The 12,513-nt window shown below is 39.6% G+C and overlaps 1 protein-coding gene across 16 annotated transcripts in view; it reads right to left on the reverse strand.

The window, feature by feature from the left end:
• CLASP1 (cytoplasmic linker associated protein 1) overlaps positions 1-12,513 on the reverse strand; it is a 170,608-nt gene that overhangs the window by 21,555 nt on the left and 136,540 nt on the right. For all 16 annotated transcript variants that reach the window (XM_030952206.1, XM_030952207.1, XM_030952219.1 and 13 more), the window contains 3 exons: positions 10,425-10,568; positions 9,085-9,191; positions 332-482 (listed from right to left, as the gene is read on the reverse strand). In XM_030952206.1, the coding sequence (XP_030808066.1) occupies positions 332-482; positions 9,085-9,191; positions 10,425-10,568 (402 nt within the window). The remainder of the gene's footprint in view (positions 1-331; positions 483-9,084; positions 9,192-10,424; positions 10,569-12,513) is intronic.

Here is a 12,513-nt window from a genome sequence, read left to right on the forward strand (position 1 = left end):
TTACAGACATGACTACGCACACTCTATGCAAGCCATCACTGAGCCATGCTGAGCCTGAGGAACACCAGCACTGTTTCCATCCTTCATAGCACTTGCACAGAAGCCCACTGAGCACATTCCACTGGAGGCCAGAGTTCAAAGGGAGCCCAGGGAAACAGTCAGTGAAACCCCACAATTAAGATATAAGAAATCAACAACCAATAAGCAGAAGACGCCTGTAAGAATACAGCAGGAATAACTGGATTTTGTACACTAACAATCCACAGGCAGGTTTGATCACAATGTCTTAAAATTTCATCTATTGGGGGACAATAAACAACTGAACACTTACAATGTCACAGTCCTTCTTTCCATCACGTTTGATTGGCTCATTCAGGTCCTCTTGACTACGGAAACTAAATTTCTCAATCGCTTCTGTGACTCCACGAAGAGAGCTGTAGATTTCATCAGAGTTTAGGTTCTCCGTGTCATAATCCAGCATACTAAAGACCAAACGTATATGAAATGTTACAAATGAAACTGGAATCCGCTTCTGACTGTCAACAAAAACAAGCTGGAGACATATGGTTTGGAGTGCCTTTTCTAACAGTGACTTGTAACACAACATGGATGGAATCAAAGCAGAGTTCAGGTCTGAGCTTCCCCTCAAATGGGGCTAAAACAAGGAGAACATATTTCTGTAAGTGGAGGGAAAACAGGTCCACTGTTTCTTACATTCAGTAAGTGTGCTACCTTCTGTAAACCAAAAAACCCTATCCCCAGTGTGGCAGTGGTGTAATTTAAAAAGGAAAATAGCATTAATCACTATAAGAACTCAAATGGTTGCGACAGCTGGCGGAAATGAAATCAGTGAAATTTAAGTTTAACAATATATGAAACTGTGACAGATTCAAATGGAAAGGAAAACATAACTTGACATAAACCTTAGTCTAATATGGCCCATCTTAATTTATAAAGTAGTAAAACCTAACTCACTTGCACAATGCCTTGATAAAAACAGCATTTTGGTATTTGGCTTAAGTTTGGGAATTCTCTCACTCAAACCTGACACTTTTTTGCAGTTTATCAGTTCCTCAGAAATTTCTGAGCCAAAAGTTTTGGGATTCCTTGAGGAGTTATCCAAAATTAAGTCCCATGATAAAATGCCTTGCATGCAAGGGTAGATGATATTAAAAGATCTGGAGAAAGAGAAGTTCCTACAATCTTTGAGAAAATAAAAAGGCATTATTGGCAGGGCTTTGCTCTATCTAGGAGAAGTTGAGTTTGCATGACAATCACTAAATTAATAGATCCAGCAAGAGAGAACAATTTCTGGCAGAGTCTCAGATCTCAGTAGAGCCAGAAGCAAATAAACCGAATCAGACATTTACATCAAGTTGTTAGTCAATAAATGCAAGAAGTGGCTCCCTACAGTGGTGAATTACTATTTCACAACATTTTGGGAAGAATGACAGGATGGGCTTGGAGGCAGATGGCTGAACTGAGTTGTGTTCCTTTTCCACAAAAGAAAGATTCCCTATGAGGTGGGTGGGGGAAAAACCCAAACAAACAAACAAGAAAATCCCTTCTGAATTCTGCGTACACAGCTGTTATTTTCAATGGAACCAAAAGCAGGATATTAAATATCTACTAAATATCTAGAACCACAGCTTTTTTTTCTGGAAGAAACTTGGGGACTTCAGACAGAGGATAAGATGGGCTGCCCAATTCCTTTGGGATTAACACACTGAAAATAGCCATAATCCCTGGCTCCCAAGCAACGTGTTCGCACTACACTCACACAAGCATCAGCACCATGTATTTTGGCAAAGAAACCAAAGAACAATTCCCCAAACAGTGTCTGGCAGACCAGGGAGAATGAGCAATCCAAGATCAGGAAACAAAAGCTGTTCATAAACCTACAGAAGTTGAAGTATTTCAGACAACTGAACAACAGTAATGCACTGTGATGGCTTTCCAGACAGAAGGCAAGGCAGTTTTTAGGTTCTTTAGAAGTACCAGTCGGGAACAGGAAAATCTTTGTTTCAATACAACCTCAAAAATATGTTTTGAGCTCAAGCACGTTTAATTCACAGCTCTTAAAGGATTTTTCATACAACTTTGAAGTGGGCAATGAAGCCAGTATTTGAAGAGGTATACATGTGACTGTACCTGTGTTCTCACACCAAGAGATGACATGACTTACCAAAGGTCACACAATTAAATCCATGGCAGAAAAACCAAGAAATAATCACAAATATAATACTGACAATAAATCTGCTGAAGTCATCACTTCTTTCCTCAGGGGTGAATTCTACCCTACACTGTCACCAAAGAACAATGAGAATACAGACTCTTCAGTGCTAAGGGACTAAGGTAATTTCTCAGAGCCACCAATCTGATGCATTTGTCAAAGCACAAACCCACATTTTAATAAAGATCTAAAGAATCCAGTGATTTCATATATCAGAAGTAAGCCTGTGTAGGAGGTCACATTATGGCTGTGCTCTACATGAATGAAAATTCTACAATGTGAACACACGTCTCTACTGACAGTATGTGCACTGGAATACTTCACAGACAACACAATGCGGGGAATAAAAATAAAATGGGACTACACTCACCTTTCAGGAAAAAAAAGGCACAAAAGGGAAAAAAAATTATGACCCATGCAGAAAACTAGAGGAAAGGCACAGGATGAATAAGAAGTGAGTAGAGATCAGCAGCATTTAGGGATGTCACAACATTATTTTCCATCTGCTGCACAAAACCAATGCAGCTGTCTGTAAGCTTATAAAGATACAATTTGGTAGTTTTCCAGCCTGGCATGAAATACACTTTACTTCCATAAACTGTTATTCAGTTTCCAATCCAAACTATGTGTAAGTAGTCCACAGTTTAGTGTCTTCAAGCAGCACACAGTAACTCATGTCCTTGCACTTTCAGGCTCTGGGCTGGAATATATGTTACATTATTCCAAACCTTATTATCTGGTGTCAGATAAAGGAAGACAGAAAAAAAACACTCTCAACTAGTTTTATTCCAAAAATTAACATGGATCCCCCTCTACAGATATCTCCACAGAGTCCTAGCATAGTCAGAACATTCATTTAAAGTTTTTAATTCTGCAGGTATTCACAGAGGTACCTACTACTGCATTCTACTTTCTCTCTCAGATGTCACAGGTTCTCAAACTTTGAGCCCTCAAAGAAAAATTTCTTTGCTTTTCTTTCATTAGTTTTTCATTAGGAAAAATGAAAGTCTTTCCTTTTGCTTTAAGGAGAGACTATATATAGTCCTTCCTCAGGTAACAGACATATCTAAGTCAGGAGAAACCACATTTATAGATGGTTTATTGTCAGGGTTTAAACTTGAAAAAAATCCAAGGAATTTAACAGAGATCTGACAAACTAAATTTGTATTCAGGTTGGGATTTTTTTCTTAAAACCAGCATACAGCTTTAGTCCACTTTATTGATCTAAGAGCTGTATGCAGACTGGAACAACATGTGAGGGCACAGGAGGAGGAACAGATGTCAAAACTGCAATTGATAAACTCAAAATCTTGTGGTAAGGACAATTTTAATTTCAATACTACAAATTTCCAAGATGTTCCACAATCACAATATACAAGTAAAGCTCTTTGTGAAGTCACTCCTGAGCTGTATGTGTCCATCTGGAGATCCTCTAGTGCCACATGCTCAGTGCAGCCAAATTGAAAGATCCTGTCCCTGGTATCGTAACCCAACCAGCGCCTGCCAAAAGTGCTCAGCAACTGTGTTCTGCATTGGAAACTGACTGTGAAGCATCTTCCCTGCCATCTTCTTGAATGGGTGAAAGAGTCTGGAAAAATCCACTTTTTTTTAATCCCCACTTGCATGCTGCATCTTCCCCAAGCAGTGAGAAAGTGGCTGCCTGTCACCCCTGCTCTCTGAAAGCAATCATCATCTCTGTTCCTTTTCCAACCAAAGCCTCTGCAAGTTCCACATTTGAACAAATCCCATGGTGTGAAAGGTAAATAATACTGTGACACCTCAGACAAGTTGGTTTAACAGGTAGCTTGTTACCTGGGAGAGTAAGAGCGTCTGAAAGTCTTGTGGGAAGGAGCAGTGGGGATGGAGTTAGGCTGAGAAAGGGGAGGGGGGTGCTTCGACAGCCCATCTGCACTCCAACCCCAGAGACGACTGCCGTGACCAGAGGAGAAACAAAAGAGAGAAAAAACAGAGAAAGGAGAGGGAGGAAAAAAAAAGAAACTATAATCTGAGTGGCTTAGTGCTGTCATGCTGCCTTGGAGAGAGAAAAAAATTAATAGAAACAAAATTAAACAAGAATACTCCATTGCGCCTCACAAGTCTTTGTTTTGGTCTTTATTATTAATTTCCATTTTTATTCCTAACATAATATGATTCACAAAAAATCCGGTCCCTGCTTGTACTAACCAGTAGATTTCACAAATGGATATAGCCTCTATAAACAACTCCATTTATAATGTTCTACGCAAGCAATCCCTGGCCACACATGTATTCAAACTCTAAGCAGGTGTGTCTAAGCAACAGGATTTCCCTGGAAGAAAGAAAAATTGGAATTTATTTTTTTTATTAGACACCTGAAGATACCTTGTAAAGTTTGTCTCCTGGTGCCTCTATAAAAGCCTGCAGTCAGGTCCTACATAATCAGAAAACCTTTGCAGGGTTTAAGATCTGATCCTGTTTCACCAGATTCAAACTGAACCCAAATATGCAGCAAGTGAAAAGTCAGTCTGGAGTGTAAATGTATCATGGGGACCTGGCCCAGGTCTCAGCAGACAAAGCTGGAAAGACTGGGTGAAACCCGCCTCTGAGTTGATTCAGATTGCTCCTTAAACTTTCACAGGCCCCTTTAAGTTATTGCATGACCCTGTACCTTTGGGTCAAGACATCCGTTCCTGTGTCAGTTTGTCCAACCTCTGCTTTTGTCCTTTTCCCATTATGGTACATGGATTTTCAAAATCACCTTCTAAGCTTCAGCTGGTGGAGTATTCACAATACTACTTTGTTTCTATTACATTTCAGCACATTGTCTTGGATATTGTATTTGTACATATGCAAGTGAAAGATACTTTCACGTGAGAAGTGACAAACAAGTCAAGAATTGCTCCAGTGCAAACAACAGCAAAGCCAGTTAAAAAACTCCTCTGAAGAGCAGTGTCAAGAATTTCACTCATTAACCAGCAATCAAATCCCACAGCTATTACATGCCAGTATTATCAAGGAAATTCTCCAGACTTCCAGATTGCTTATGAGAAGTTTCACAGCTCAGGTCTCACCTACCTGAACACAGGCCACCAAACAATGCAGGCTTGTTCTTATTGTATAAAGTGAGTGGCTTATTTTAATTCTGTTTCCATGTCTTTGTTTGCTCAACTTAATACTGAAAGTGTCAATCAAATTTTGTTTTTAATGGTATTTTTTATTATCAGTTAAATAGCAAATATGTAAACTAACATAGCCAGATAAAATTGTAACCTTTTATTCTGATGCATTTCCTCTAAGGATCTTTGAAAGACTAAATTGTTTTCTTAAATTTTGGGTGATTTTTGTTTATTTGTTTTCAATAATCAAAACTAAGCACAGGCTTCTGGGCTACTAATAATGGCAGAAACTCATTCCAAATGTACTCATTCAATTACTCCTTCAAAATTCTAATATGTGAAGTTCCCAACCTGAATGTAAAATTTAAGTTTGCACAAGTTAATTTACCATTCAGAACAGTATTCTAACACCAAAGGACTTCACAACCTAGCATTTGCCACTTTGTACTACAACATCGTTTATTAAATCTCAGAAGATTTCTCTGTCCTACACAAACCCAAGCCATTTATCTGTGCTTTGCCTAGGAAACATTCTTCTCTTTCAGTCTGAAGTCTGGTGGTTTTTTCCTATTATTTTCAGTCTTCCCAAATGCCCTTCCCTGTTTTCTTCTTCAGAAAGCACATCTCTCTTCCATAACTACTCTCACCAAAAACTAAAACTGTTAAGGAAAAAAAAAAAGCAGACACAAATGCAGAAGTACCTCACAGATGCAGCGGATATGTTATAGTGACCATGAAACAGAACTGGAGGGAGTAAATGAAGGCAGGAGAAAGGACTCTGTCCAAGACCCTGAAAGCATGCAACCCTCCTGAAGACTTTAGGGGGTACTTAAGCAGATGTTATCATCTGGATAGGCAAATCAGCTGTTTGCAGAGTCCACTTCAACCAAAACATTCAAAATCTATCCATAGAGCCCAAATACATGTACACACAAATACACAAACACACAACTCCCAAAAAAATCAGTCACCTGGAATACACAGATAATACAGTAAATCTGTATCAAGGAAACCTTGCTGACTAATGTTGAGGGTATTGCCCACAAACCATCAGTAATATGGGAGAGCAGCTATGCTTAGCAGCACTTTCATATTTTTACAGGACCCAATCATCCTTTCTGCAATATCCCAGCTCCAAAGACATGTATGCCTCTGCATTTGACTCCACTCTATGAACCAAGAAAAAAAACACAAGGAAAGCATAACCTTCAAAACCAAAGCTGGCATTAAGAACTGGAGATAATCCTTGCACTGACTACACTCAGGCTGCCTGTACAAGACATGGGCAGGGACAAGGTAAGCAGGGCCTGCACACACAGCACCCCAGGAGGCAATGGGAATGCACAACCTGACTACAAACCTGACTCCTTTGGCAGCAGGCCCCATGAAAATGTAAGGCCAAGCCTACTATTGGAGGAGAGCTACACAAAGAAACTGGGAATCTTCCTTTACACTGTTATCAGAATGACCTGGGCATGCTTATGTTCTGAGTTTGTAGAAGGAAAAGTGACATTTCCCAGCAATGCTGAATAGCAAATGACAAGCATTTGAAATGGAAACATGACACTGAAACACCTATACCAAAGAATGCAATACTGCAGCACACCTTACTTACCACAACCTGTCAGCACATCTTTCAAAGCCTCTTCTGTGAAAGGACAACCAGAGCTAAATTCTCCCTTCAAGTCAGGACCATGCCCAAACTGTGCTACACAAGACATTTGCAAGAAGGATGTAGCCCAGCAGAGCTTCAGAAGCTCCTGCCCCTGATTTGCAGTACTTGTCACTGCCTTTGCTACAAATGGCAAAAATCTGCAGATACTGTTACAGCTCAGAGGACACTCACCACAAAAACATACAGCTTCTCCCTTCCAAATATTTCAAAGGGCTTTCATAACAACTTCCAGATTCATCTGTCACTGAAGAGTAACTTTTGAACATCACTCTTGAATAACTAAACCTAGCAAGGAAGCAGGACATACTTCTCAAAAAGACACCTAAATTTTTGATTAAACACCTCCAAGAACTCTATATAAAATGGAAAGAATGATTATTTTCTAAAGGAAATTCCTGGCCAACTGCATCCATGGCAGAATGCTCTGGAATTATATGCCCTCTCAAATTAGTCCTTGAGAACAAATCACATACAGAAAAAAACCCTTCCGTTTCTAAATCCAAAATGCTAGAAAGCAACAGCAACAATGTACACTGGATGCTTTAATCAATACTTTGATATTTGCCTCCTGACATCAAGAGTTGAGAAGAACGCAAAGACAAACAGAAAACAGTGAGTGAAGTGGCAATAAACAATTGTGTCCCAATGGCAAAACCCAAAGGCATGGTAAAAGGTTGTGGAATTACAAAATAAGTGCCACATGCCAACATGGCCAACAAAACCACAACGTAACCACAGGGAGACACAGTCAGTAATTTCCCATGACAGAAATCAGCAGGGCAACAATGCTCAAACTAGTCAAAAAGGAAGCAACATAGTTGGAACTGTTCCCCTGAAACTCTACCACTTAATTTCTTAATGAAACCTTTGTGGAAAAAACTCATAATAGGCAACTTGGCTTTGGCTTGCCAACTCTTGGTTTAGTTTTGAATTACAGTAGATTTAGAAGTCACAAAGATGTATTTAGATACCCAACATTTTCTCAGGAAACACCAATGATTCCTATGCTGTTGGAATTAGTACAATTATTCATTAAATGCTAAAGGCCTGTACTTTTCCTGACACACTGGAACTCACATGCCTAAGCATCCCTTCAGAGAGAGTTTTGCAAGTAACATGGGCAGATGAACAGATTTCAATGTCATCTGCTACACTGCACTATGAACTGCAGTCCCCACCCAACATGGCTCCTTATGCTTCTTCCACAACCTGTCATGAAGAGGGCAGTCAAACATGGGATGCAGAATTTAAGCTTTTCCAGCATGAACCAGAGCTTGTCCCGATAACAGCTTGCTGCTTTCCTCCAATATTTCTATGGTCCCAGAACATACTGTCTACAGTGCCATCTCTCCTGCTCTAAGTTTTAATGCTGCAAAACATCCAGATTCCCAGCAGCCAAGAGCCCATGTTGGCTGAATACAAGATTTTGGAGTGGACCAATATATTCTAGGGTAGCACCTGCAGATTCAGCAAACCACCTGGTTGCAATAGACCTGCTGCTCAAAAGACCAGGCCACTGCTCTGCTGGTCAGGAGCCAGGTAAGCAATTTGGGAGGTACTCAGCACTTAAACAGTCACCACCTCTGCTTGTCCTGCATCCTCAAAAAGAATAAGAGGGGAACAGCAGATACAGCACTTCTCTCAGCAGCTCAAGCCCTGTAATATAGCCAGAAGAATCACTGATTATAGGTCCACACCTAAAAAATGGCACAATCTGAAAGTCTTGTTCTGAGAGTCATCACAGACTTTGTGACATATGCAATCTCAACAAGACCTTATTTCTAATGTTGCCAATTAATATTACCTTCATTATCCACAAATTTAATTCTGAAGAAGGCTACAAAAGAAAACTAATATGATAAGAAAAGATATTAAGATTACACAGACAGCATGAGGACTGGAACACTGAAGTCAATCACCAGCCACATATTATCATGTTCAAACACTGCTTCTTTGCAGAAATCTACTGTAAACTTATTGTCTTGTTTTTGCTTTCAAAGTGAGTCATATTCTGCAAACGCACACTTGGTGTTGAAATCCTTTAGTATTTTGCAAGGGGTTTAATTAGCCTGCCACATTACCTTGGAGACAGTCCACCATGGGAGCAGTTGGTAGGTGAAGTTAAGGGGCTGGTTCTGCTGCTGGAGTGCCGGGAAGGAGTCCGACCAAGGGTATTGCTGGGGGAACCCTGACACAGAAGCAGGAAGACAAGGATTAGCAACGTGTTGCAATGCACAGGCAGGAGTACAGCAACAGGTCCAAACAGTGCCTTTGTTTGCTCTAGACAAGCTTAGTGCAGTTTTGATTCTGCCTCTTGATCTAAAAAATCTGCAGCCATGGCTCATGTAGTCATTAATATGCTCCTGAAAATATGACTCTGAGAATAAAGAAAGTGTATGCGCACTTCTGTACAACCCACAGTACCTCCAAATTAAATACACAACATGTATGGCCTACAAATATTGCCAGAGAAATGGTCAATCAATCCAGCTTCTCAAACAAGATTTGCAAGGCTCCAAAATATGCTCATCATTACCCTGACAATTTAGTATTCTAATTACACAGCTATTTTCCACATCGTCTAAAACATTCTGATTATGTCGTTAGGAGCATAACTAAGCAGTCTAGCTTAGCATTTTTCCACTGGTCTGAACAATCTTTTATACCACAGCAAAATGAGTAGAAATTGCTCTCAATTCTGATACTTTTCACATAGAGTCAAAAGTATTAGAGAATCCAGACCATTTGCCTGGAAGCCTAATGCTGCAGTTCTAGCTTACACTAAATTCTACTTAGCCCTGCGGAAGTGCAAAGATAGGAGGGTTCAAATTCCAGCAAGTTCACAAGATTTCCACATTAAAAAGACAAAAAATTCTTTAATCCTTGCTGCTCTGAGAAGGGAAAGAAATTTCCTATTTAAATCAACTAACATATTCCTTCAGTGAAATAAAAATATGTAAGAGCTTCATATAAAAGCAAAACATAAAGTAATAGGCATAGAGTGAGGTCATATTAAAGATCCTACAGGCTCCTTAACAGACAGTATAACAGTTATTAAACTGATCTCAATAATAATCAAAAGCCCAGAAAATCTGTTGTATCAGGATCTGTTTTAGCCAAAAAGTCATTACTGGCAGGACTTTCAAAAGCACCACCAACTTGAAAGCACAAACTCCACCAATTTTAATGCACTTCTCAGTAATTTTTTTAATCTCTTCTGGTTAGGACTATATTAAATTTTAAAATAACTGAGTTTTTTATTTTAATGGTCCCTATTAAAAGCAAAATCAAACAAAAGCCTCTGTTGCCATATTGCTTCAAGACAACAGTTACAGATAATTCAAAGTGAACATCTGCAACAGCTTATCAATGAGCCGCTGTCTTTGGGGCTCTGCTGTCTGTAAGGACAAGGGCCTCTCACCACACTGGTGTTACTGGAGTTCTTGAGGTGGTTGTGCAGGAGCTTGGTAGCACCATCCTGGAATGTTTTTGGCAAGGCACCAAGTAACATGGTAAACTCAGGAGTGTTCAATTCAAAGAGAGAAATCAGGACTATTTGCGCTGCCTGAAAAGAAGAAGAAAAAAGAGACCATCAGTTTTTGTTCTTTGAAAAGAGCATGCATTCTCTAGGTAGTGATCCTTACAGTAAGTGACGTGTTTCATTCAAAAAGAAGACTCCCCTACCAGACAAATCCTTGAAATGTTCTTTGTGATATATCATCATGAATTACTAACAGCAATACTTAGCTTTAGTTCCTAGAACTTAAAATGTATTTCTGCATTTATATCATTATTTTCCCAGATGTGAAGTATACAGCTGTTCACAGCCTAGTGAGAAACTCTTACCATTGTCCTGTCCAGCACATATTTCAATTAAACAAGTTACTGCAAAGATTTACTGAAAAAAATAAAACTAGAGGTTCAAACAACTATGAAGACTCTAGGGCTGCAATTTGTCATTCCTGTGCTTTTTATTTTATGTGTGAATGGGATGAGCTCCCTTCCCACCCAACCTCTTCTCTTCCTAGGGATCCCAAGTTTGTTTCATCAAACAGATTATTCACCTCTCCTTTTAAGTCTTGACCACTCAGGCTTTTTCAGCAATAAAATACTACATCTGAAGTGGAAGACTTATGAGGATGGTGACAACCACCATTCTCTCAACCATGGACCAGCTAGACTCCACCACATTTCCTAAATTTAGTAAGTGAAACTGAGATACCACTGAAACAATTGAGAATTCTATCATTAATTTTACTGGACAGGGTTTGCTTTATGTGCCTGAGAGAAATCCTGCCAGAACAGGATCTCCCCATGTCCATTAGCAAACACACTGCTCTGCAGATCCTGAACTAAGACAATGGAATCAAATGGGAATAGAAGCAGAATAAATCACAGTGTGCATATCTGAAAAAGTAATTAACATCACATGTTCCTAACTAGACTTCCCCAGCAGCATCCAACCTGTGTGGATGCACCAGTTCTGTGGGCTTTTTCCCTGACTTTACCTTGAAGAAACAAAAATCAATAAAAAGAACAAAACAATGAAGCTATGATGAAGGACCTCTGATAGTCTGCAGCAGCACCTTCTCCAAGGTGGGTGTAGCCATTGACACATCAACCTTCAGAATACATATTTGGACACAAAGCAGTGGCTTGGGCTCACAAATTAAGCAGCAAAGCAACACATGCTCTTATTCTGAAAAAGCATACACATATGCTTAGGAAGAGCAGACACTTGGGTTTGACCCTTTCAGGAACTTTCTAAAATCTCCTAAAAATGAAAAATAATTTTGAATAGGGTACAAATGTAATCCACTGCTGTGGGGATAAACGTACATTCATCGTACGTTCTCATCACTTTAAGGAACGATTTTTTAGTAAGTTATGTGCTCACAAAGTTGTCATAATTAATTGGATCTGCAATTCCCTGTGGAGTGGAATTCTTCACAGATGATGAACTTGGGTACACAAACTCCCTTCACAGTGGAGGGGAATCACGGTACCCCATTGTTTCAGTGTGCAAACTGCAATTCAAGCTATATTGTTTCTTCTGCCATCAGCAGCAATCAGCACAGCTTTGTACATAAAAACATCTTCCATCCATGAAAGTTTGGTATCATCCTTTTCATATGGCCAACAAAGGAACCAAGGCCCTCAACACTCAACAGGCGTCCAAGGACTGCAGCAAACAACAGGTCTTCAGACTTCATACCAGATGGATCATGATGCCTCTCCTGCCAAAATTCTTACTAACTCGAACAGAAACACAGCATGTCATTATTCAGTCCATTCTATAGATCTAAGGATGAAAGAAGTGGGGAGATAGTTTCCCCATGGCTTTCTCAACTCCATTGTCTATCCTCCTCTGACTTGAAGTTTTGGACAACTCTGCCATGAAGCCTGCCTGGTATCCAACAAAGAAATGTATTTCTGTCCAGTTTGATCCAAGAACCTTTAAGCTTTCACGAGCACAGTATTTTCTGTAATAAAAATATTACTGCACACAA

The sequence above is a fragment of the Camarhynchus parvulus genome, chromosome 7, assembly GCF_901933205.1.
Source record: "Camarhynchus parvulus chromosome 7, STF_HiC, whole genome shotgun sequence".
NCBI classification, from domain to species: Eukaryota; Metazoa; Chordata; class Aves; order Passeriformes; family Thraupidae; genus Camarhynchus; species Camarhynchus parvulus.